The sequence below is a fragment of the Balaenoptera acutorostrata genome, chromosome 11 (assembly GCF_949987535.1).
Source record: "Balaenoptera acutorostrata chromosome 11, mBalAcu1.1, whole genome shotgun sequence".
Classification (NCBI taxonomy): domain Eukaryota; kingdom Metazoa; phylum Chordata; class Mammalia; order Artiodactyla; family Balaenopteridae; genus Balaenoptera; species Balaenoptera acutorostrata.
This window is the reverse complement of record NC_080074.1, coordinates 64,039,871-64,066,365: the sequence shown is the minus strand read 5'-3', so window position 1 is coordinate 64,066,365 and position 26,495 is coordinate 64,039,871. Positions and strand designations below refer to the sequence as shown.

General features: G+C 43.4%; 1 protein-coding gene and 1 pseudogene across 3 annotated transcripts in view; both read right to left on the bottom strand.

Annotated features, from left to right (window-relative positions):
• BIN2 (bridging integrator 2) overlaps positions 1-25,562 on the bottom strand; it is a 34,517-nt gene extending 8,955 nt beyond the window's left edge. For 2 of the 3 annotated variants that reach the window (XM_057556764.1, XM_057556765.1), the window contains exons 1-9: positions 25,447-25,562; positions 17,406-17,486; positions 6,980-7,034; positions 6,588-6,682; positions 5,904-5,999; positions 4,225-4,332; positions 3,835-3,920; positions 2,273-2,348; positions 887-969 (exon numbers count right to left, since the gene is read on the bottom strand). In XM_057556764.1, the coding sequence (XP_057412747.1) occupies positions 887-969; positions 2,273-2,348; positions 3,835-3,920; positions 4,225-4,332; positions 5,904-5,999; positions 6,588-6,682; positions 6,980-7,034; positions 17,406-17,486; positions 25,447-25,527 (761 nt within the window). In that variant the 5' untranslated portion in view covers positions 25,528-25,562. Of the gene's footprint in view, positions 1-886; positions 970-2,272; positions 2,349-3,834; positions 3,921-4,224; positions 4,333-5,903; positions 6,000-6,587; positions 6,683-6,979; positions 7,035-17,405; positions 17,487-24,819; positions 24,841-25,446 lie in introns of those variants that run through there. The other variant, XM_007179372.2, reaches the window with a different exon arrangement.
• LOC103015482 (protein DBF4 homolog A-like) lies at positions 14,874-16,613 on the bottom strand (annotated as a pseudogene).
• Positions 25,563-26,495: the final 933 nt, after the last annotated feature.

Below are 26,495 nucleotides of genomic sequence, written 5' to 3'. Positions count from 1 at the left end.
CCCAAATGCACAGACCCTATGACTCAGCAATTCGACTCCCAGTATACATCCTAAAGAAACTCTTGATAATATTCACAAGCAGAAATGTGAAACGCGTTCACTGCACCATTATTTGTAATAGCATAAAACTATAAGACAACCCAAATGTCCACTAGCAGTTCAGAGAAATAAACTGTGAACTAGCCATACAGTAGCATCCATAACAATTATGAAAAGGAAAGATCAGAGCTGGCAACATGTAGCAACAAGGATAAGTTATCTCACAAACAATACTAAGAGAACAAAAGTATTTGCAAAAGAATACATACAGTATAATTCTAATAAAATTTTAAACCATGCAAAATAATATTTTCTATGTGTGCATATATGTGTATATAATAAAAGTAAAAAGACATGCATGGGAATAATAAATACTAAATTTAAGATAGTGGTTACACTTGGTGGGGGACAGGAAGAGAAAGTGAGTGGGGAAGGGGCACTGGGAGATTTAATTATATATATATAATAGTTGATTTCTTTTATTTATTTATTTTTGGCTGTACCACGCGGCATACAGGATCTTAGTTCCCCGACCAGGGATCGAACCAGTGCCCCCTGCATTGGGAGTGCAGAGTCTTAACCACTGGACCACCAGGGAATTCCCAATAGTTGATTTCTTAAATTTGGTGGTGGGTATATGACTCTTTGTTGTATTATTCTTTATACGTTTAGTTACCACTAAAATATTTCATTAAAATACTTTATATAGGGGTGTAGCACCAACAAAAAACAATATTATGTACATGAACAGAAAGGAAAGGTCAGGATTTGGGATTGGAGGTGAGAGTGTTGAATGTGTTCACACACAGGGCAAACCAAGCAGAAATGAGTCTCAGAAGTGACTCACCTTGAGAGTCCCTTCACCACAAAGACTTTGTCGGAATGTTGCTTCTCCAGTTTGCTCATCACCTCGTACAGATTGTGGTTCAGCTGGAGTAAGCAAGAGAGAAGGAGATGCTAGCCATGTGGGAACCTGAGACTGGCATATCCCTTCTCTCCCCAAAATAAAACCTTCCTACCCTTAATGATAAAATTCCTTATCCCTTTTGCACTAGTGCCCAGGGTCCTGTCCCACCACCCCTTCTTCCTTTACTATGTCTAAAGTTCTGCTTCTTCCATCAGACTGGCAGCTCTCTCAAGGCTGGGTCCTTGGTATTTGATGTTGATTTGAGGTTCTAGCATCTCTCAGGTGATCCAGGGAATGAAAACTCATTGTAATATTAACTAGGCAAATCATAATTTAGCCAAAGAAACTGTGGAGAGGAATGCGTGTGGATGTGGATGTGGATGTGAATATAATTAATATTTTAACAGCAAAGAGTCTTGGAATCGCAGGACTAGAAAAGACTCCGTGAGGTCATGTTCTGTGGCTGCCCGTCATTGAACAGGATTGGCCCTATTCAAGACGAACTACCTGAGAAACTGACCTGTGCCTAAACACTGCCCTCTCTGCTCCCCAGCAACAGAAGATAGAGATTGAACTTGGTTCCCCATTTCAGCTATTCCTTCCATAAGTCTAATCTCTTTTATGCATCTGAAGCCCATTTGGATGCCATTATTCAGTTGTTAATGGAGATGGAGAGGGCCCTCTGACATTATATAAACACGTGCTTTTTTTTTTTTCATTTTCTTCAGTGTATTAAAAACAAACAAAAACTCAGTACACTAGAAATAGGGAAGAATTTCTGTTAACTTATGAAGGGTATTTAAAAATATCCTAAAGCAAACATCATACCTAGAAATGAAACACTGAAAATTTTCCCCTGAAACTGGAAACAAGACAAGAATGTCCACTATCACCACTTCATTCTGTGTTTTTTGTTATTTATATTTGTGTGGGTTTTTTTCCATATAATTATTGATCATTTAGGTTTCTAGCTCTTACCTCACTCTGTTAGTTTGTCAGTAATTTGGTTTCCCTTTGCTAAAATCTCCTATGAAGATTTATCAATTTCTCCTTATAGGGCCTTTCAGCTTTTTATACTATGTATTTTTTAACATCTTTATTGAGATATAATTCACATTTAAAATATACAATTCATCCTTTTTAAGTTAAAGATGTGCTTTAATACAGTTCAACACAGTCCATCAAGTGCTATTATTTCATCATGAGAAAGAAGTAAAAATTTGTGATGCCAATATGGATATCTAATGAGGTTATGTAAATTAGAGCTACCTTCATATTTATTAGAAAAACCCTCCTAGATGTCTAAATTGGCCAGATGTTTCTCACCTTGCTCATTTCCCTGTAGAAGACGTCTCTCAAGTTGGAAATGTTTTGGAAGATGGTCACATAACAGCCAATACGACTATCAAGAGGCAAAACAACAAACACGTACAGGTAAGTGTTGGTAAAGGAAGTCTTTGAAGTACAAGGTAGGAGCGTAAGCCAAAGCCACCGCCGGCTCCGCACAGAAAAGCACCCCACGGCCTAGGCTCAGGACGTTCTGGGATCCGGATTCGTCAGAGCCAGGCCAGGGGTACACTTGACTCTCAGGAGTGGGAAGGCCAGAGGAGACACGACTAGCCTAGGCTAACACCAAAGTATAATAGATCTCTACGAAAGAAGTTATCTGATTCAGGCTCTTTAGGTTCTGAAGTAGATATGAAAGTGCTTTGAAGAATTTTTAAAGTGCCGTATAAATATAAAGCCATACAATTATAATTATTATAGTAAGTATTCTTTCTCAGTATACAATACTTGGACTTCTATGAAGCTGTACGTACATTAGTGGAATTCTACCGTAAATGAATTGGGGAAGTTTACATTTAAAGAAACTATTAAATTTCAATTCTGTTTAAATTAGGAATCACATAATTAATGTTTTAGAATACATTTAGTCATTAAAAAGGCTCCCTCATTCATAGACTAATATAAAGTGACAACATAAAATACTCTGACTACAATTGCATTAAAGCATATCTTTTTTTTTTTTTTTTGGCTGCATTGGGTCTGCATTGCTGTGCGCGGGCTTTGTCTAGTTGCAGCGAGTGGGGGCTGCTCTTCATTACGGTGCACGGGCTTCTCATTGCGGTGGCTTCTCTTGTTGTGGAGCACAGGCTGTAGGACGCGCAGGCTTCAGTAGTTGTGGCATGCGGGCTCAGTAGCTGTGGCTCATGGGCTCTAGAGCGCAGGCTCAGTAGTTGTGGCACATGGGCTTAGTTGCTCCACAGCATGTGGGATCTTCCCGGACCAGGGCTCGAACCCTTGTCCCCTGCATTGGCAGGTGGATTCTTAACCACTGCGCCACCAGGAAGTCCCTTAAAGCATATCTTGTGCAATGAAAAGGAAATAGGATACACATAGAGCTTCTGTTCAGATTCCTCTTCCAATGTGGAAAATTTACATCTAAAACATTTTTACCTACTGTGAAGCAAAGACATCTTCATTAATGGAAATACTCATCCCATGGTGTATCTTCTACATGAATCCGGATGTTCACTAACCAAGCTTGTTTAAAACAATACATGCTCGAGCAGAAAACCAGATACTCCTAGTATGCATGATGACAGCACTTTACTTGCCAAGATCTCTCCTATCCAAGAAGCATCTTGTCTTTAAACCCGGAAAATCTGGTAGGGCAAGGATGGTTATCTCTGTATTGCAGACAAAGAAACCAGGGTCGAGACAGAAAGGTGGCTTGTCTAATATCACACAGCAAGTTACGAGCAGGGCTGAGGCTACATCCCCCTCTTGGACCAGGGCTCTTTTCATGAGGACATGTTTGGGCTGTCAGGTGGCCTGGGACTCCACTGGCCCGAGAGTCCAGCCCTTTCCTGAATCTCAATCATTACCTATTATAAAGAACAGGCAGCTCCTCTAGTAGTTCCTGGTTCAGATCTTCAAATACAACCTGGGCTTTGTTGAACTCTTCCTCTGCCTAGGTGGTAAAAGAGACAGGACAATTCCCCTCATTCCTGAACCCAAAGCTAGAGGCTGCTTCCTTTATTCTCTGCATGTTTTCAGGGACTGGGCCTGGGACCATGCCTCCCCTTCCCCAGACCTATGTCCTCCCCAGCCTCAAGTCTCTGACCATCCTTAGAGCGTCAGTGTCAGAGGAGACAGGATCTCCTTCAGGACACTGGAGGCTGAATTTATCGTTTCCTAAACCCAGCTTGGCCCAGCCACCTGCCACCATTATGGGGAGAGGGCGGGCAGGGAGGTTTTACCAGGCTCTTCTTTACCTTGGCAGTCTTGGTCTCATCTTTCTTCTTGGCACTCTGTACCGCCTCCAGGTGGTGTCGGGCACTGTCATAGTCCACGAGTTTCCGGCCCCGCTTGGCAATTCTTTCCTAACCCAGAGTCAAGAGAGAGGGCCTTGATACTCACTTTTCGGTGGCCAGGATGTGGGTAACAGAGTATCAAACGGAGAAGCAAGATTCCTGTCCTATTATCAAATTTTACTCTCTAACAGGGTTTTGTGCCAAAGGGATCTCCCTCATTATCTGGAAAGAGTGGGAGTTCTCAGGGGGAGAGAGAGTAGAGGGCAATTCTCCAGCGCACCTGGAAGCCTGCACTGAATTTTTTTTTTTTTTTTTTTTAATTTTGTCTGCGTTGGGTCTTCATTTCTGTGCGAGGGCTTTCTCTAGTTGCGGCAAGCGGGGGCCACTCTTCATCGCGGTGCACGGGCCTCTCACTATCGCGGCCTCTCTTGTTGTGGAGCACAGGCTCCAGACGCGCAGGCTCAGCAGTTGTGGCTCACGGGCCCAGCTGCTCCGCGGCATGTGGGATCTTCCCAGACCAGGGCTCGAACCCGTGTCCCCTGCATTAGCAGGCAGATTCTCAACCACTGCGCCACCAGGGAAGCCCCTGAATTTTAATATATCCTGTGAACCCACTAGAAACTGGTTCAGCATCCGGAAGAAATGGCCTTGAGAATCCTGCTAAATTGAAAGTCAGGAGTTTTGGGTTTTACTCCCAATGCTGCCGTTTATTAGCCTTGTCACTAGGGCAAGGCACACCTCTCCTGGAGCCTCAGTAGCCCCATCTGCCCTACAGTGTTATTTTAAAGATCAAACACTCAATATAAAGGGCTTTGAAAATCCTAAAGCATAATACAAATAGTAAACTATTATGAGCACTGAGAGAACGTTTACTCAGTCTCATCCCAACTACAAATTATACCAGGGAGAGGCAAACAATGTTAATGGCTTTGTCTTGTTCTCTCAACCACAGAATTTGAAAGGATCTTGGTGATAATCTGATCCAACTTCCTGTTCAATACACAAAGCCCCTCTACAATATCCAAGATAAGAAGTAGTTCGACTTCTTCTTGAACAGAGAATAGAGAACTCACTATCTCACAGTATATTTCATCTCTTTCTTGGAAAGCTTTAGCTATGAGAAATTTAAGTGAGGCTTCCTTTAATTTCTTCCTATATTAATCCAAAACCAGCACAGTGCCCAACAGAGTAGATGTTGAATAAATATGAGTTGAATGAATTAATGAATTCTAATTCTACTTTCTGGAACAGTTTAGAACAGGCTGAATTCCTCTTTTATCTAACAGACTTTCAAGTATTTGAAGATAATTATTATAACTCCTCCAAATTTCCTCTTCTCTACAATAAACGTCTTTAGTCCCACCAACTGTTTCTCACAACGAAATGGGATGCCCTGACCAGGATCTAATTCAAAGCCAGCCCAAATCTAGTTCACTGAAATCTAAGTCTAAATGTAACCTTCACACTACCTCTAACCCTCCTCCCTAACCTCTTGTCTAACCCTCAACTTTAAATCTTTTCCCTAACCTATCCAACTTCATTCCTAACCATGGGCTCTAACTCTTATACTTTTAACCCAACATGTTTTCTAACTTATATGGGTCACCCATACCCCATCCTTGATTCTGTAAATTGATTACCTTAATCTCGCTGAATTGGGCTACATAGTTTTCCATGGTCCTCAAAGCCTGGTCAGCTAGTTTCTCTTCATAGTCTTCCCAAAGGAGATCATTATTCTGTGGGATAGAGGCAGAGGGGAGTGGTGAGGGCTCTACTTCTCAAAAGCAATTGCATTCCAGGGAAATACCCAAATTTTTCCTGCAACAAACCTCCTTTTTGGAGCACTTATATTTCTAGAATATCATTTTGGATTCTGGGGAAGAGTCAGATGAAGAAACAGCCCTTCCACAAGGAACTGCCATATAAGAGACTGGACATGCATTCAAGGGATTAAGAACAGGAACCGATGGTCCAGAGTCTTGGACTCTAGAGCTTGAAGGATAGGGAAGTTTGGGAGCAAATAACTGCATGAAATTAGTTTTCAAAAACAACCAATTGGTTTTGTGTAGGTAAAACTTCCTAAGGTTTTAAAGAGAGGAAGAGGGTAAAAAACAGAGGAATCCACAGATTACGGAAAACTTGTTTTTAACTTCATATAATATTTTCCTGTTACAGCTTTTTCCTACCACCTGTGACCACAGCTATACAAATGAACAGTGTGAACTGGCTTTGTTTTCCTATTAGCTTGGACAGAGAAGCTGGGGTGAGGTTGAGATGAGGGTAGAGTGAGCGTTGAAGAGCTATAAAGCCCAGAATACTCTTACCGCTACGATGGCCTTCAGCTCCTCATGACCATCCCACTTGCTGCTGTAGATGTCCTGCAGGGTTTCTGACACTCTCTTTGAACTTTCATGCATCACTGAAAGGAGAGAACTCAGTCCTACCATAAAGTAGTTTGGTATAATCATATGAGTGGCAGACAAATCAGTGGCTCCAATCCAAAAGGACAAACTCAGAAGGTTTGGGTTATCAGTCAGAGAAGCTGGATGGGGCTGAGATAGGAAAAGTTACTCTTCCTCGGCCCACAAAGATCCAGGAGTCAGGCACAGGCAAGTGATGAAAAGCCTGAGTACGGTTGTTGTTTTTTTTCCATCCCCCAGACCTCTTAGTAGCTGCATAAACGCCCTCTGGATCCCCTGTGCTCCCTGATACCCACCTTTGACTGCACTGAGGAAGTTCTTCAGGTCCTTGTATAGCTTGTGGCCTTCCGCCTGAAAGGGAGAAATGCCTTTGATGACTAAAGAGATATATTTGGAAAGATGCTTCAGAAGTCAAAGTTGAAAAGTAGATTAAAAGCAGAAATCAATCCTGGAATTTCTTCAAACATTTGCAATTGTTATATATTAGCCTCTACTCTCTTTACCAAGAAGTTGTTGGTTGTCTCTTTTGGGGCAAATTTTAAGTTGGGAAATTGCTCCCATTGCACTGGCATGTCTTCTTTCCTCTGTTTGTTCTCCTTCCAGTGAACTAGAACCTATAGTTCCTCTGTTGGAATTTAAGAGTCCTATGCGACACTATATATGTGATCCTCTGACTTACACCTTCCTCTCTGGGTAGAAAAACTGCTACCATTTTCTATAGACACCAGGCCCTCTGCTTCTCTGCACCCTCACACAGGCCATTCCTCGTCTCCCATGCACTTCATTTTTTTTTTCCCTGTATTATATGTTTTAATCAATAACACTCTTTACCAGGCCTAATTATAGGCAGGTCTTATGAAAATTTAGGTTCACCATCATGAAACTAAATTGTGTCATCTCTAGGAAGATTTTGACCAATGTATAGGTTTTTTTTAAAATTAACTTTTAATGGAGTATACTTGATCTACAATGTTCTATTAGTTTGCACTTCATTTTTTAATAGCTCTATTAGAACTTCTGCCCACTGGTCTTAGGTTGGCCTTCTGTATTTGGAGCAGGCTAATTTCTCTTGCACACAGGTTTGAAGATGTCTTTCACATGGCCTGCACCGAGTCCTCTTTTTCAGAGGCTTCCTCAATTGTTCCTCATGGTGTTGTCTAAAGCCCACTCCCATTCTGGTCTCTTTCCTCTATGTGAACTCTAGTTTCCAGTTGGGTGAGAAGGAATTTTGAGGCCAGGCTGTTGACATTTTGGAGCTTGGCTTCGGGAGTGTGAGACTGGACTGAAAGGTGCACAGCCCACGTCAAGGGTGTCGCACAGGGCCAGGCCTACGGACCAGGACAGTGATCCTCACAGCAGTTCAGATGCTTTGAGCTAAGATCCATTTTGCAGTACATGATAAAAATACTTGTTCACTTGTTTTATTTGCTTATGTTCATTATAGGTAGGCTATTGAGCATACCAAAAGTATAAAAAATTTATGAGAGAAAAGCTGAAAATTCAGAAAATTCTATCTAATAACTTACATTTTTAATTTTTTAATTTGTGCAATTCTTTGAGGGAAAAATCATTATTATTTAATTTTAGCTGCAGAAAACCCAGGTCTACTTGGTCAAGTAAACAAAGGAAATTGGACTAATTATTTTATCCATCTTCCTGCCTCCAGAGCTCACCTCTGAGCCAGTCCAAACTCTTGACCATACCTCAGGTTAAAAGTCCTTTTCAAAAAAAAAAAAAAAGTCCTTTTCAAGAGGCTGAATGCCAGGGCTCAAGGGACACAAAGACACAGTCTCAAGGGAATCTAAGGCACTGTCAAAGAGGTAGGAGAACTGGGATCATATGGTGTGTTATAGCAAATGAGGATCAAGACAGCATTCTCTGAGGACTGAAGAAGGATCAGATGCTACAGAGAGGTTAGAATGCATGAAGAATCAGTAAATCACTGAATGTGGTAATTGGAGGTCACTGGTGACCTTGAGAAAGTGCTTTCAACAGCATGATAGAGACAGATTCAGTCAGTTAACAAAATTCAGAAACACTCAGCATTCACCAGGAAAGATGTCCCACTTCCTCTTTGCTTTTCACTCACAGAAAAAAAAGTTTAAACAGTCTAAGATGTTAAATGTACATAATAGCTTTTAAACATGGATATGGTAGGTAGGTATCACTTTGAGAGTTTTGAAAATGTGATAACCATGGTTTGGAAGAGTTTTGGGGATTATAAAAGTTAACAAGGATTTTAATTTCTTTCTTGAAAGAAAACAACATGGACCCAACTTTTTACTTCACCATGAAGATTTGGTCTCCAATATACATGTTTGAATAACAAAAGCTGTAAAACGATCTTGCATAATTTCTACAAATGAAATTCTTAATTTTTTATCCCACTAGGTATTATATGGCCTGAAAAATCAGATCAGTAATCAACACTACCACGTATGGTAAGGTACAGGTTGTATGTACACTGTTCAAAACTAAGGGTACTATTTATACCATAGTCCTTATGATGGGAATGCTTCTGCCCTCCATTGCACCTCACAAAAGTCCAACTCCATTTCCGTGTTTTAGAATCAAGTGTTTTGGTCAAAGTTCTTCCTTTATGCTCCTGCCCTTTCCTTTGAGGAAAGGGGTGGGGGGAGAGAGAAAGAGAGGGAGAGACAGGTGGTGGTAGTGGTAGTAGAGGGTGGGAGGGTGGGGTGGTGGGACAGCACCTGTGTCATTTTATTCCTTTGACCTGAAATGTCTCCAGGCTGAATAATCCCAGCATCTTTCTTCTCTCCTGACAGATGTGACTCTCACAGTCTTAGCTTTCCACTGGTCTGGGAGTCAAAAACTTGTTTCTACTACCAACTAGCAAGTGATTCCACTTCTCTGGCTTTAATTTCCTCATCTGTAAATATCAAGTAAGCCTATCTCTAAATGTTAATTCTAGCTCTAAATGTTATGATTTTATCACTTCTGCTCTCCAAATCCTTGCAAAATTCTTGGCAGTACCATAAGGAGTCTGAGTTAGTCCTTCCCATCCCTTATATTGATACAAAGTCCCAGCCCTCAGTTAATGAATCACTCACTCTGGAAGTGTGTCCTAAGCACTCAGGTAGCAGAGCTATGTCCTAAGAGACTGGGGTTCTGAGGATGGAGAAGAAGTGCTTGTCCTGGGGTTTCCAACTTGCTAGAGAAAAATGGACTCAGAATCCCAAACACTCAGCAAAATAAGAGCATGACCAACCCTGAGCAAGTGCTGACAGTTCTTGATCTAATCGAGGTCCAGAAGGGAAAGATGAAGCTCGATTGTTAGATGTGATTTTAAAGGCAATGAACTGGAAGCAGCTGTCACTACCAGAAATAAGAGATTAAAATGTTGCTTGACAAAAATAATTCTTCCCATTGGCTTGGCCAAAAAGTTTGCTTGGGTTTTTCCATAAGATGTTATGGAAAAATCAACCCAATATATGTTTTGAGGAAAGGGAAAGGAGGAAGCAAGCAGAGCCCTCAAAGAAAAATTACTTATGGAAATTTGATTAAGAACCTAGGCAAGTGTCAAGGCCTTGAAATCTGGCTGGGAGGTTTGGAAGTGATATGTATTAATAAAAAGTTTACCTACAGGACTTCCCTGGTGGCACAGTGGTTAAGAATCCGCCTGCCAATGCAGGGGACACGGGTTCGATCCCTGATCCAGGAAGATCCCACATGCCGCGTAGCAACTAAGCCCGTGCGCCACAACTACTGAGCTTGTGCTCGAAAGCTTGTGAGCCACAACTACTGAACCTGTGTGCCACAACTACTGAAGCCCACGCACCTAGAGCCCGTGCTCCACAACAAAAGAAGCCACCGCAGTGAGAAGCCCGCGCACCACAACGAAGAGTAGCCCCCGTTCACCACAACTAGAGAAAACCCATGCACAAAAAGGAAGATCCAATGCAGCCAAAAAAAAAAAAAAAAAGTTTACCTACAAACTGGTTGCAGGTAGGGCACAAGACCAACTGGTCCAACTTCTGGAATACTTCACTTTCAATTTCCTTGACCTTGTCCTTTTTCCTCCCGTTCATCTTAGACACCTAGGTCCAGCTTCAGACCTGACTTTTTTCACTGTCTTTCTCCTTAAGCTGTGAGAGCCTTGAGAACAGGCGTGTTGTCTTATTCAAGTTGAAGTCCCGGCATCTAGCACAGTGCCTAGCATACAGCAGGTACTTATGAAATGTTTGTTAAATAAACTTTCCAAGCATGTTCAAACACCAGTTACTATGTGTATCATTCTCTCAGGAGAAAAGTTTTTCCTTATTCCTAGCCTAACTCCATTTCATTTCTCAAATTATTTCCCTGCTCAAGTGTTTAGTTGGTAGGCTCACGTAGGGAATTCTGAGGGGGTTGTCCCATCTGATCCTCTTCTTCTTCTTCTTTTTTTTTTAATTTTTATTTTTGGCTGCGTTGGGTCTTTGTTGCTGTGCGCAGGCTTTTCTCTAGTTGCGGCGAGCACGGGCTTCTCATTGCAGTGGCTTCTCTTGTTGCGGAGCATGGGCTCTAGAAGTTGCGGCACATGGGCTCAGTAGTTGTGGCTCGCGGGCTCTAGAGTGCAGGCTCAGTAGTTGTGGTGCACAGGCTTAGTTGCTCCACGGCATGTGGGATCCTCCCGGACCAGGGCTCGAACCCGTGTCCCCTGCATTGGCAGGTGGATTCTTAACCACTGCGCCACCAGGGAAGCCCCCTCTTATTCTTCTTGATGGCCCTTCCTTCATCTCCTACCCTTTCTACCCACACATCTGCCATTGTAGGTCTATCCTATAAGGTAGAGAAAGGACTGAGGGACAGAATGGGCCAAGAGTCAGAAACCTTTCAAAGTGGGTGTCAACTTACTGATTCCTATCCTGGAGTTGGAAGTAGAACAGTAACTGGAGTTGTGAAGAGGCCCAGGGAGGCCTCCTTGTGAGGTAGAGGGGAAAAAGCACAGGGTTTAAGTTAGAATCCTAGCTCTGCAACTCTTATGGTATATTACCTTGATTAAATTACTTCCCTCTCAGGGCTTCCCTGGTGGCACAGTGGTTGAGAATCTGCCTGCCAATGCAGGGGACACGGGTTCGAGCCCTGGTCTGGGAAGATCCCACATGCCGCGGAGCAACTCAGCCCGTGAGCCACAACTACTGAGCCTGCACGTCTGGAGCCTGTGCTCCACAACAAGAGAGGCCGCGACAGTGAAAGGCCCGCGCACCGCGATGAAGAGTGGCCCCCGCTCACCACAACTAGAGAAAGCCCTTGCACAGAAACGAAGACCCAACACAGCCAAAAATAAATAAATTAATTAATTAATTTAAAAAAAAATTACTTCCCTCTCAATCAGATCCTATTTCCCTTTGATGGAGTTAGACTAGATCAGTGGTTGCCAAATGCTGTTCTCAGACTAGCTGCTACATCATAAACATACAAAACTTAATGTAAAACACAGATTCTCTAATGATCACCTATTGTTAATACCACACAAAACAGGAGACAACCAGACATTATGTGTCTCCAGATGGAAGAATATAACACCTATAATAACAAGTATTCTTGCCTCCAAAACAAAAACAAAAATCGGAATCTCATCAAGCCTCTAAATCTAACTATTAATTTACAGAAAATACGAGACAGAGTAACATGTTAAACAATACCATGGAGATTCAATCAGCAAAATTTAGAGACTGCAGGAAACGGCAGGAAAACAACCCAGTATCATCAACAAATAAACTGCAAAAAGGAGGGATTAGAAACCTACAGATTAAGAGATTTATTAAACATGGCAACAAATTGCTGATTTTAACAAATTGTTAAAAAAAATGACACAATTAGAGGAGTGTGAACACTGAATATTTTATGATATTAAAAAATTATTGCTAATTTTTAAAGATATTACTGAAATTTATGTTTTAGCTGGATATTTAACCTGAAATATCTGAAAAGATATTTGTATTAAATTAAGTGAAAAAGTCAAGTTACAAAACCATAAGAATGGAACAATCTCACTTGTAAACCTATTTATTTGTTGTGGATATATTTAGAGATCATACACATACATAACAAAGTAATTGTAAGCATAAAAAAACAACAGTAGTTGTAGCATGGGAGGTGTGAAATCATTATTTTTTAATTCACTTTTTTCTTGATATACATTGTTTTTTTTTTTTTGGCCATGAGGTTTGTGGGATTTTAGTTCCCCAACCAGGGACTGAACCCAGGCCCTGGGCTGTGAGAGCGCAGAGTCCTAACCACTAGACCACCAGGGAATTCCCTCTTGATATACCTTCTGATTTGTTGTAATGATTAAATGTTTAATAGAAAAATATTTTTAGGTATGATAATGGTTTTGTGGTTATATTTTAAGTCCTTATCTTTAGAGACTGATAATGAAATTTTTATAGATAAAATGATAGCTAGAATCTGCTTCATAATGATCAAGGATGGGGAAAGTGGGTAGAGACATAGAGGAAACAAGATTCCCAAGAGTTGATAAATTATTGAAGTTGGGTAATGGGTACCTGTGGATTCATTATACAGGTTTTTCTATCTTAGTATATATTTGAAATCTTCCATTAAAACAAGTTTAAAATATAGATTCCCAAGCCCTACTAACGGAGATGTTGCATTATTTCTCAAATGATCCTGACACAGTCAACTACTGAATTAGATTATAGCTAATATCCTTTTAATATAATTAAAAAAAAAATAAATTTATGTATTTATTTTTTGGCTGCATTGGGTCTTCGTTGCTGCACATGGGCTTTCTCTAGTTGCGGCGAGCGGGGTCTACTCTTCGTTGCATGCGCGGGCTTCTCAATGCAGTGTCTTCTCTTATTGCAAAACATGGGCTCTAGGCCTGCAGGCTTCAGCAGTTGCAGCATGCAGACTCAGTAGCTGTGGCACACGGGCTCAGTAGTTGTGGCTTGCGGGCTCTAGAACGCAGCCTCGGTAGTTGTGGCACACGGGCTTAGTTGCTCCGTGGCATGTGAGATCTTTCCGGACCAGGGCTCGAACCCATGTCCCCCCATATCGGCAGGTGGATTCTTAACCACTGCGCCACCAGGGAAGTCCCTAATATAATTTTAAAGAATTATTTTCCATATAATTCTTACATTATACCATAAAGAATTTGACTGGTCTTTGGCCCTGGTTTCTGAGAAGTAACTTCTAAATCCTTGGGATTTTGTTATTCATGGTGGGCCTCTCAGATCATACCTGAGTCTATGCTAAACAAATGACTCAGGATGGTGGCTGGTCAGGCGGGAAAGGTGAACCAAGTGATTAGAGGGTTGGGGCTTTCAGACAGGTGATATCAGTATGACCTCCAGAAAGCAGAGGAGGGAAGTTAGAGATTAAGTTCAATCACATGGCCTATGATTCACTATGTAATGAAATCACAATAAAAACTCTAGACACGTGAAGTTTAGGTGAGCTTCCCTGGTTGGTAATCCTACATCAATGTGCTGGGAAGGTGACATGTCTTGAGAACACAGAAGCTTCATGTTTGGGATCCTCCCAGACCTCCCCTTGTGTGTCTCTTCATTTGGCTGGTCCTGATTTGTACCCTTTATAATAAAACTGTAATTGTAAGTAGAGCACTTGCCTGAGTTCTGTGAGTCATTCTAGTGAATTACGGAAGATGAGTGGTCGGTAGAAACCCCCAAATTTGTAGCCAGTTTGTCAAAAGTGCAGGTGGCCTGGGAACTTTGGAGCTTTACAGCTGGTGTCTGAAGTGAGGTAGTCTAGTGGCAGACTATGCCCTCAACCTGTGAAATTTGAACTAACTCTGGGTATTTAGTGTCAGAATTGCATTGCAACTGGATATTCATTTAAGTTAATAACTAACTCCCTTCTATTATAAAGAGGGGATCCAATCTCCAGGACTCATGTCAGAATTAAATGAGATAAATGTGATGCCTGGCACACAGAGATGGAAAGTCAATATCCCACAGGTTAAACCTCTGTAATCCACTTCTTTTCCCCCCTTTTTAAAAAATGAGCTACAAGTTTATTCTATAATTTCTCTGTAACAGGTAATCAATTCTGCAGAAAAATGCAAACATCACCTTTATTGTTAATATTTACATTTGGTTCTGTAAACAAACTTGGCCAAAAAAAAAAAAAAAACCCTAAGAATTTTTATACAAATTTTTAAAATTTCAAGAATATGATCTTCATCACTTCTGAAAGCTATTTAAGTCAAAAGCCAGTAAATATACAGGTTGAAAGGGAAGAGAAAAACATTGACAACAGATTATTTGAATTTCCCTCTTCCCAAATATCTAAAACATCACATATACCACTGTTTTCAGCATAGCTTGTGAAATCTAAAAATTCTGACTTCACTAGTCTGAAATAAGTTCAGTAGAGATTGTAGTGGTGAACTACAGATTGTTTTCTTCTTGTGTAGTAAGAAGTTCAGTTCTCTGCTTATCAAACTCCACATTTGGTTCCAGATTTTTTTTTTCTTCCTTATAGTATTTTCACTCTCCGATGGATTTTACCAGAAGGTAAACTACCTGTATTCTTGATGTCACATTCACTGGGTTCCTAGGAGGACTCTGGAATGTGGTCTTTGCCTGAATTGTTAGATGTTCCTATAAACTGTTTATTGCTAACAGACTAGAATCATGACCAAATACTGAAATGAAGGTCCTTTTCCTTCAGATCCTTTGTAGGAAAATGCACAGCATCTGACTTTAGTTTTGGTTGAGATGTACTCTTATCCATATTGAAATTAGAAACTTATATACATGTCTGTGGCTTACATGGATAGTGATCTACCCTTACTTCTAAGTCATTTTCATGTATAATTAATTTATGTTCAGAAATGTCAGGAATGCATTCCTGTTCATTTTTATGTGGAGGTAGATGGGTAAAATTTTGTTTTATGTCATTTTCAGCTGGATTTAACATGGAACATTTATTAGATGTTTTCTCATCAAGCCCTCTCAATTCACTGGAAAAGTAGGGAATATGTTCTGAAATAAACACAAATTTTGCTCAGGTTCCTGGGTTTCTTTATATAGGAAACTCTGCTCAATTACTTGTACATTATTTTCCCTGAAGTCTGAGATGTATGTTGCAATTCTAGCTTTTCTTTATATTCAGGCTTTTTCAGGACAGTTGCAGTAATAGGAGAAATGGATCTAATACTGTATTTTATTCTTTTAGGCATGTCCCTTTCATATTCCACAAAGTCAAAAACTAACTTAGATACAATATCAGCAACAACTTGATAGTGATTACTCTGTGCAAAGTTTCTGTGCTGCTCACTTAGAATATGTGGCTCATATCTTCTACCTTTACAAAAGGCTTTTTGAGTCTACTTGTTCTTGCTTTTTGTGCACTAATACCTATTCTTTTCCCCACATTGCTTACAGAAATGCTTGATTTCTTGAGTAAATACAACTCTTATTTTCTTTTATTCAATGTAGCATCTAATGTCATCAATATGAAGAATTTTTACTCCCCATGACAAGGCATTTAATAATATATTACTTGAAGGAAAAAAATCACGGTCATTTCTAGCTTTTTCGACTACTAATTTTCCTCTGATCAAACACACTGAATCTGGAGACTCAAATGAACTTCCATCATGGCTAGAATGGGGTGAAGTGGTTTCTGCACTATACGCAAATTCAGGGCTTGGTACACGAGAAATTTGTCCTTTTTATTTGAAATAAGATAACTGATATCTTTACTGAGAAATTCTTCAACTTGCCGTCCCAGATCCTTAATGTCCTTTGGCAGTTTTTCAGATACAGTGACAGAAGGTAAGTCAATGTAAAATACTTTTCCCCAAAGTGGCTTACATTTGGATTTTTCTGGTTTGTTATCAGTTTTCAGAGTTTAAAGACGGCTATTTTTTTCATTTTTGATTTGGATTCCACCCTGGAAATGTCCTTTACTGTAGATCCTCATGGCTCCGTAGTTCATGACAGCCACCTGGCATTCATATGCTGGGTCTGGAGAGGGCGTCACATCCAGCAGTTCTGGAAACACGGCTCTCCAAGGCCCACTGACTGGCCAGTTGCCTCTCCCCTTTTGCAGGCCACCAACTGTTGTCCACTTCTTTTTTTTTTAATGTTACTATATACAAATTACATATTTTTTCTTGTTCCAATTGCATGTGTACTATAGAATTTTCAGAGTTGGTTGCAGTGACCTGTTATCCACTTCTTAAAGTAAGTTTTCTACATAAAATTACCCATAACATCCAGTGAAGACAGAAGGAACAGTGAGAATAGGAGGTTTGGGTGAGAATGACAGGTAAACGATGGAGGTATTATTTTAGAATAAATGGCTTTGGTGAGGTAGATGCAGTGGACAAAGAGGCAACAAAACATGAGGCCACTGAGACGAGAAGACCCTTAGGGTGGGAGAGAGGCAGCCTAGGGAAGATAGTAAGCCAGAAACTAAGGTGACAGGGACTTGTTTTGATTTTGTCTAAGGACCTGATGATGTCACTGTACCCTGGGCGAACCACCAAGAGAAAAGAAGAACACTCGTCTGTCCCCCCAAACCCAGAGTGAGCAGGAACAGGAAAGGTAATTTTCTGTGGTTCCCAGGAGAAGGATAAGCAGCAGGTCACCCTGTGCCCCTTACTCCTGGGGGGAGGATGGGTTAGTAGGGATGCTTGCTGATTTGCAGAACTTGCTGTTCTTCTGCCACTCGGCCCTCACATCTTCTTTCTTCCTCCAAGCTTCCCTTTCCCACCCTCCAGATTACCTGTTGTTGGTAGAAGTTATTGGCATTTTGTTCAAACCATTCATCTTTGGTTTCCACAGTTTTCCCCAACTTCTGCAGTACCTGGGGATACAAATCAGAGAGGTCCACACTGTTAACTGTTGGCCTCATTTGACCCTGGCTTCTCTCAGAGTCTCAGATGCAACTTAAGGGATGTACTCATATCAGTCCAACAGAATTAGAAATATAGCATGTTGCTGAAAAATCAATCATGTTTTATGGTTGTTCTCAAATTGGGGTACTCCTGGGGATATGCAGCAGTGCCCTAGGGGGTACATATAAAGACCAGAATAAATAAGGTATATGTTCCTGGAATGAAATTGTTATTTACAGTGGTTTTCGGCGTGGGGGAGAGTATTATATTAAAACAAGAATTAATTAGAGGAATGTAAAATGTGCATGGCTTTTGAAGATAAAACATGAGCCTCGAAGATATTTTTTTACTTGAGAGACCCTCTTCCAGCCATAGCAGCAGATTCCCTTAGATAGATGAGGTCAGAGAGGCGAGCAGGAGACTCTCATCTTCTGAAGGTCCTTGTGGAAAACTTTGAGAAGCCCTGATATAATGCATTTGAAACTCAGCTAGAAGTGAGTGCTCCTTATTGATCTCCTCTCCCCTGGGACAGGGAGAGCCAACCATCATACTGATCTGAGTGCTGATGCAAAGGACATGGAAACGAGAAAGGCACAGCTCCTATTCTCATAGGGGACACTCACCCATAACAAGTAAGAAAACCCTGGGGCTTCCCTGGTGGCACAGTGGTTGAGAATCTGCCTGCCAATGCAGGGGACACGGGTTCGAGCCCTGGTCTGGGAAGATCCCACATGCCGCGGAGCAACTAGGCCCGTGAGCCACAACTACTGAGCCTGCACGTCTGGAGCCTGTGCTCCGCAACAAGAGAGGCCGCGATAGTGAGAGGCCCATGCACCACGATGAAGAGTGGCCCCCGCTTGCCACAACTAGAGAAAACCCTCGCACAGAAACGAAGACCCAACACAGCCATAAATAAATAAAATAAATTTAAAAAAAAAAAACAAGAAAACAAGTAAGAAAACCCTGACTCGGGCTTCCGCAGTGGCACAGTGGTTGAGAATCCGCCTGCCAATGCAGGGGACACAGGTTCGAGCCCTGGTCCGGGAAGATCCCACATGCCGCGGAGCAACTAAGCTGTGTGCCACAACTACTGAGCCTGCGCTCTACAGCCCGTGAGCCACAACTACTGAGCCCGCATGCCGCAACTACTGAAGCCCGTGCGCCTAGAGCCCATGCTCCACAATGAGAGAAGTCACTGCAATGAGAAAGCCCGCGCACCGCAACAAAGAGTAGCCCCTGCTCGCCGCAACTAGAGAAAGCCCGCGTGCAGCAACGAAGACCAAACACAGCCAAAAATAAATAAATAAATAAAATAAATTAAAAAAAAAAAAAGAAAACCCTGACTCTTCTATCTGTAACCCCATTTTGGAAGGAGGCACCACCATCCCCCAGGCCCAAGTCAGAATCAGGAGTTGCCCTCAACTACTTCTCTCACTTCCTTCATGGAATCCCTCACCATCTGGAAAGCATCCCATGATTTCCAGTCTCAGTGCCATAGCTTTGGTCCAGGCCTTCATTGTTTTCCACCTGGCCTGGTCTATCATCTGCTGCTTAAAACCTTCTGATGATTCTCCATTCATCTGCTCAACAGACTTTTATTAAATGCCCAATATGGGACTTCCCTGGTGGCACAGTGGTTAAGAATCCGCCTGCCAATGCAGGGGACATGGGTTTGATCCCTGGCCCGGGAAGATCTCACATGTCGCAGAGCAACTAAAGCCCGCGCGCACTAGAGCCCATGCTCCGCAACAAGAGAATCCACTGCAATGAGAATCCTGCGCACTGCGATGAAGAGTAGCCCCTGCTCGCCGCAACTAGGGAAAGCCCACGTGCAGCAACGAAGACTCAACGCAGCCAAAAAAAAAAAAAAGTATCTACAAGTTATAGTTCTAACTCTAGCATACATATGGGTCTCAATGATCTGATCCCCACTGAGCCTCAGCTCTCAGTATTCCTTCCTCCTACCGGTCTCTCTCTCTCACACTTTTTTAGTTTTCTAATAAGCCATACTGTTGCTTGTTGTAGATGCTGTTCCCTCTTTCCAGAATGCTCTTCCTCACCTTATCATCAGCCAACTATCTAAAAAGACCTAATTCATACTCTGTATCCTTTGTGACACTTAATCACATCTACCTCATCCCATTAATCAAGCTAAATCACTCCCTCCTAAGCAGTTACAACTTCTGTACCTGTATACACTTTTTTTTTTTTAATTATTTGCTTTATTTTTTTTTAAATTTTATTTATTTATTTATTTATTTATGGCTGTGTTGGGTCTTCGTTTCTGTGCGAGGGCTTTCTCTAGTTGCGGCAAGTGGGGGCCACTCTTCATCGCGGTGCGCGGGCCTCTCACTATCGCGGCCTCTCTCTTCGCGGAGCACAGGCTCCAGACGCGCAGGCTCAGTAGTTGTGGCTCACGGGCCTAGTTGCTCCGCGGCATGTGGAATCTTCCCGGACCAGGGCTCGAACCCGTGTCCCCTGCATTGGCAGGCAGATTCTCAACCACTGCGCCACCAAGGAAGCCCATGTACCTGTATACACTTTTATTACTGGTTTTTGTTTTTGTTTTTTTGTTTCTTTTGGCCATGCTGCGCTGCTTGCGGAGTATCTTAGTTCCCCAACCAGGGACTGAACTCGGGCCCCAGCAGTGAAAGTGCTGAGTCCTAACCACTGGACCACCAGAGAATTCCCCTATTACTATTTTATTATTTGCATTTATCTATGTCTCCTTCTAAACTGTGAGCTCCTTGAGGATTGGGCACTTGCCTTATCTGTATTTCTCAGTATCCAGCAAATAGATACTTAACACTTACAACAGGAAGGAGAGTGAGGCTGATACAGGAGGGAACCAATGGACTGGGCCTTGAATTAAGATTTTGCTAGGGACTTCCCCGGTGGTGCAGTGGATAAGACTCCGTGCTCCCAATGCAGGGGGCCAGGGTTCGATCCCTGGTCAGGGAACTAGATCCCACATGCATGCCGCAGCTAAGAGTTCACATGCCACAACTAAGGAGGCTGTGTGCCGCAACTAAGGAGCCTGCCTGCTGCAACTAAGGAGACCACGTGCCGCAACTAAGGAGCAGGCAAGCCGCAACTAAGGATCCCGTCTGCTGCAACTAAGAGCCGGTGCAACCAAATAAATAAATAAATATTAAAAAAAAAGAAGATTTTGCTAGACTGAAATAAAGTAAAAAGGGTGAGGATAGAAAGAGGATTTCAGGCAAAGACAACATCAGCAAAGTCACAGGAGTATGCAAATTCATGGCAGTTTCCTGAGATGGTTCAGCACGACTCGTTTACAGTGTGTTATGGGGAGTGATGGGTAAGGAAACTAGAAAGGGAGACTGGAGTCTCATTGCGAAGGACTCTGAATCTTATGAAAGAGTGCCCAGGTCTTGGGCGTGAGACCGGCTCTATGTAGACTCTGACTAAGGTGTCTCCATTCTTAATCCTGGGGCTAACATCTCTCACTTTCATAGCTCTCTCTATGGTGGTTAAGCTCAAGGTCGCTGGAGTGAGACAGATATATGCCCCTATCTTGGCTTTTCCACTTACTGGCTATAAGCCTTTGGGCAAATCACTTCAACTCTAGAGCCTCAGTTTACAGAACTCCCTTTCCCCCACTAAGATAATAACATCTCCTGGAGTTGTTGGGAGAATTAAATGATATTATACACATAAATTGCTTTCACAGTGCTGCCCTATGGTGAGTACTTAATACAAATACTATCATCGTGTCTAGCTCCACTCCCTTCCCTATAAATACCTGTCTTTATTTCCTTTTCAGTTTAGCCATACGTGTCTGTCTGTGTCTCTCTACTCCACCTCACTTGACAGCCAGCCCTGGGTGTGCAGAGTCGCTCATCTTCCTAGGCTCCACCCTCTCCCCCCAACCAAACACTGTCCTCTACCAGAAAGTTGCAACACCACCTTGTTTAGTGGTAATGGCAGCTCTCACTTCCTTCCTGCCACCCTTCCCTTCCTTTGCCTGGGGCTTGGTTCTTCTGCTGGTGGGGGGGGGGCGGGGGGGAGGGCTGCTGAAAGGAGAGAGGTGTCAATTCAGTCTAGAGTCAATGTGACACACCCTGGAGCAGACCAATATCCCCAAACCCCAAAAGGCTCAAGGCAAAAAGGCTTGGAGGGTGTGGGAGTGTGTGTGTTGAGGCAACACTCCCACCTTCAATTCTGAAACTGAAAAGATGAGTATGATCACCCTGAAAACATAACCCAATGCCCTGGGCCCAAAGTATTTGTTGCCTTAAGCAACAGGGCCATGTGTCAGGGCACCTACACTATGTTGTAGATGTTCTTCCTCAGCTAGAGTTCCTTGAGGAAGGAGGATGTACGGATGCTCTACAGATGTTTGTTGAAAGAATTAATAATTCTACCTTTGGATTATTTACTAATGAAAGCCCATATAATGCCAATCCATAAAGTCCTGCACTGAGAATTTTGCCCCAGTTTGCCTGGCCTAGCAGATGAGAAGTTAGAATACAGATTATTTAAAGAGAAAGAGCAGGGACAAGAGAGAAAGTAAATGTGGCAAAATGTTAATACTTGGTGAAACAGGTGAAGAATATTCCAGTGTTCATTGACCTATTTTAACTTTTGTGTAGGTTGGGGTGGAAGTATAAAGCTTAAAAAAAAAAATCACTGCAGACATGCTTTATATTTTAGTTAATTCTGTCAATTGGAGTAATTTGAAGAGGGGTTGGATATTAGACATTATGGAATTTTGTTAGAAAATTTTTTCTTAGACGTGATAATACTGTAGTTATATAAAAAATCCTTATTTTCAAGATATATTCTAAAGTAGGCTCTCCTTAATATGGCCCTAATATATTTTCCAGCCTTTTCTCCCACCACTCCCTGAGCTCCAGCTCAGCTGCATTTCTCCCTATTCTGCCTAAAAGGATTTCCAGATTCCATGCCTTGCTCATGCTGGCATTCCTCAGCTGGACTGCTCTCTCACCACTTGCCTGAGGAACTACTAATCAGCCATAATTCCTATCTCAAATTCAGCCTTCACTACAAAACCTCCCTCTATTCTCCTCAATTCTTCTGTCCTCTGAATTCCCACAGACAAGCAGATCTCTCAGGTCACTTATTTTACTTTAAACAAACAAAAAACAACTAGACTGTAAGCTTCTAGCAGGCAAGAATGCCTCTTGCTCATCTCTAAATTCCCTCCTGGGTCCGGCCCAGTATCTCGCACAAAGGAGTTTTTCCGTAAATATTGCCGATTGAACCCTCTGGGATACAAGTTGAGTAAAAGTCAGCAGAGGAAAAGACCAACAAAGGAGTGGTAAACAATGAATGCCCTTTCTTGGGGGAGATCTGAAAGTCTGCCACAGAGAAATCACAAACAGATGGTGAAAGTATTAGTTTGAAATATGAAGATGTATCATACTGTAAAAACACAATAAAGCCAGACTCCTGTTGAGTCTGAGTAGGAACTGGAAAATAAAACAAGAATGCTTCATCTCCACTGTGTTTAACAGTCACCAGACCTTCACTCCTAGGTTCGCTCCTTCGAGAAGATCAGCAGGAAGTGGGCAGGCACAGCAGGAAGTGGGGAGACACAGATGTTAGAGTGGTTTTTCAGGAAACTTGTAAAGAGAGCAGCCTGCGATTGGGATCCTAAGGCAGGACACCTGAGTTTCAGTGATAATTCTGCCACTTGCCAATCTCTTTTGAGACTTATTTCCTCTTTTCTAAAGTTGGGATACTAATAGCATACTTAAAGAGTTGAAAAGATGAAGTGAGATCATATCACAAGAATGTGGGCTCCATAAAGGGAGATATCATGTCCTTCTTATAATCCTGTGCTTTGTCCATAGCAGGCACTTGATATTTGACACATTAGTTGTTACATATTACTCAGATGATTACAGTCAACTGCTTATAGTAAAATTGCGGTGTCCCAGTGAGTCCTTTCTTTTGACTATAACATTCTCCCTCTTTATCTTGCCTTCAATAACTTCCCAAGACTCAAAAACTCTGGCAGGCTGAGCTGAGCTCTTTCTCCCAAACCTAGGCCATTCCCATTCTATCCAGGCAACATCCACTACCTCTAGAGGGGCCAGCGGTACAGCTCGAAGTTCAATCTCTGCCTGCCTTTGTGTCTAAGTCTGGGTTCCGAGTATCTCCTTGTTTTCTGCAACAACCTGGGAGTTCCTCAGTGCAGATTTGAGTTTGCTCCTCTCTCTGCTTTCTCAGGGTTCAGACTAGGAAAATAGAACAGGGTGTACCTGGGCAGCTGGTTCTCTTTTTGGGAAATACTTGACTCTGAGGTTTGAGGAGCCCTCTCCCCTGCTCACTTTGGTGTCCTCACCAAATTGAGTTTCCAAATCACTGAACATCAATTCTCCTTTTACAGATGCAGAATCTGAAGCTCAGAGCAGGGATGTTATTTACCTGAGGCTTCGGAGCCCATGCTTAATAAAGGAGAGAAATCCTAAAGCAAGGGCATAGTGCTGATAGGCTAGATGAGGACAGAAGGTGAAAGAGTGAGGTAAAATCAATTGCTGTGTCTTTTAAACATAACTATTATCCACGAGTGTTTGGTCTTTGGCGATTTCTTTTTGTTTTTCCAACCCATAGAGTAGCTGGCCTTCTCTTCTCTGGTACCTCCTTTTCCTCCACAAACCACTTCTAACTAGACCTTCCCATAGGCTCTGATCACTATCAGATTTGTAACTAGACAGCCTTTGGAGAGACTGAAACCATGATCAAGGTGAAGTTAGGGTAAAGTAACAAAGTCTAGCCACACAAAAATCTTTTCCTTTTCCTCTGCTCTTTCACATGACCCCAGCTTCCTCAAAGACCGGGGAAAAAACACACACATTCCCCCTACCCTTCCACTGTGAGCCTCTTAAACATAGGGACTACATCTATATTCCATCAATTCTCTGTTGATAATCCCACTTGGGAGAGCTGGCTGCCTTTAATCCTTCCCAGCACTCAAGCTAGTGCTCCGCTTTTAGAAGATGATACAAATATTTAAATTCTTAAGCATATGGTGTTCATTCAAATGCTTCTAAGACCACGAAGTCTTAGAAAACCAAAATTCTCTCCCAGGTCCTTATCTCTCTCTCCCTCCGGGTTTTTCTTCTAGCCTATTCATTTACCCATACCATCTCACCTACCAGAGTGTTGGTGGGTGGAGAGCAGGGGTTCAGGTTAGAAGCAAAGAAAATACTCTGAACGGGTAGAAACACTAATGCCACTGAAACGTGTGGAGCACAGTCCACACCATCTCCGTAGGTGGGCAAGTTATAGACGGACGTACAGACAGCCTACCTAGATGGAGCAGGGCCACCCACAGCTCACCGAGGATACAAGGCAAAAAGAAATGCTCCTTCCCCACCCTGAACAGGAAGCAGATACGGGCTTCTGCTTACATCAGCTTAAGCAACACCCCGCGGCCAGGCCGGGTGAGGTGCAGAGGGAATTGGGCAGAATTCCTCTAGTTCTCCTGGACTCCCGGTCCCAGCTAACGGGTGATGCTCGCTGGCAGGCCAGCTGGTCAGTACTGTCTTATGACTCTGGGAAATGACCCTCTTTGAACCTTCAATGTCATCATCTGTAAAACATACCACCCTCGCTGGGTTGCGAGGCCAAAATCTGCTACACAGCAGTCACCAACGTTAGTTCCTTTCTTTCCCCTTTTCTGGGTCAGCTTGGGCGTTGTTTAAGGTTCCTGCGAAAAGCCGCGGGAACCATCTCCCAGCTTCCCCCATCCCTGCCCAAGACCAGGCAAGGCTCTGCCTTCTCTCAAGTCTGCCTGTTTCAATGGAAACCCAGTCCCCGCTCGCGTTTCCCGAGGTCAGCCGGATACCCCTGTGGGCGGCCCAGCCTCCCGGCCCCGAGCACCCTGCACGCCCTCGTCGCCCCGTTGGGCCTCGGCCTCGGCTCCCGGCTGCCTACCTTCTCCTGGGCCCTGCTGAACTTCTTCTGCACCTGCTTGGCGAAGAGACCGGCGGCGCCGCTCGCCCTGCCCTCAGCCATCCTGCCGGCTCCCCAGGGGCGGCAGGCCCTGGCCCGGAGCCCTGTGGTTTTCTCGGGGCCCCTGAGGAGGAAGCGAGGTTCCCGGCATGCCTCGCATCCGGTCGGGCAGGCGGGCCTCGCGACGCACACCCCGCCCCGCCGCCGCCTCGGACTCACCCTGGGCTGCCCGAGGCTGCCTGAGGCCCAGGGCGCCCGGCCCTCACGGAGACCCTTGCGAGGCCCACTCGAGGCCCAGCCGGTGGCGCCCCTGGGCCCTCCCCAAGGCCCATCTCCGTCTGGCTCCCGGGTGCGGCCCGGGGAGGAGCCAGTGGGGCACCTGTGGGGCTCAGGCTGGGGCTGGGCCTGTCCCCAGGAGGCGGGAAAGGCGGGCCTACCCTCAGGCGGCGCTCCCTCCAGGCCAGCTTCAAAACCCCCGGCCCTGAGATAGAGGAACACCAGACCCGTTGAAGAGTTTGCAAACGTGTGCGAAGACTCAGTGTTCCCCGAGAGCCAATTAGCTGTAACCGATCAGCGGGGGGCGGGGGGGGGGGAATAACTGAAACAAGGGGGTAGAAAATACTGTGATTTCCACTCAGCAAGAGTGTTGTACAAGGGACTTCCCTGGTGGCGCAGTGGTTGAGAGTCTGCTTGCCAATTCAGGGGATACGGGTTAGAGGCCTGGTCCGGGAAGATCCCACATGATGCGGAGCAACTAAACCCGTGCGCCACTACTACTGAGCCTGCGCTCTATAGCCCGCGAGCCACAACTACTGAAGCCCATGTGCCACAACTACTGAAGCCCGTGCTCCGCAGCAAGAGAAGGCACTGCAATGAGAAGTCGGCGCACCACAAGGAAGAGTAGCCCCCACTCAATCCTCTAGAGAAAACCTGAGCACAGCAACAAAGACCCAACGCGGCCAAAAGTAAATAAATTAATTTTTTAAAAAAAGATGTTGTATGGGAAAACGGGTTTGACTTATATGCGTATG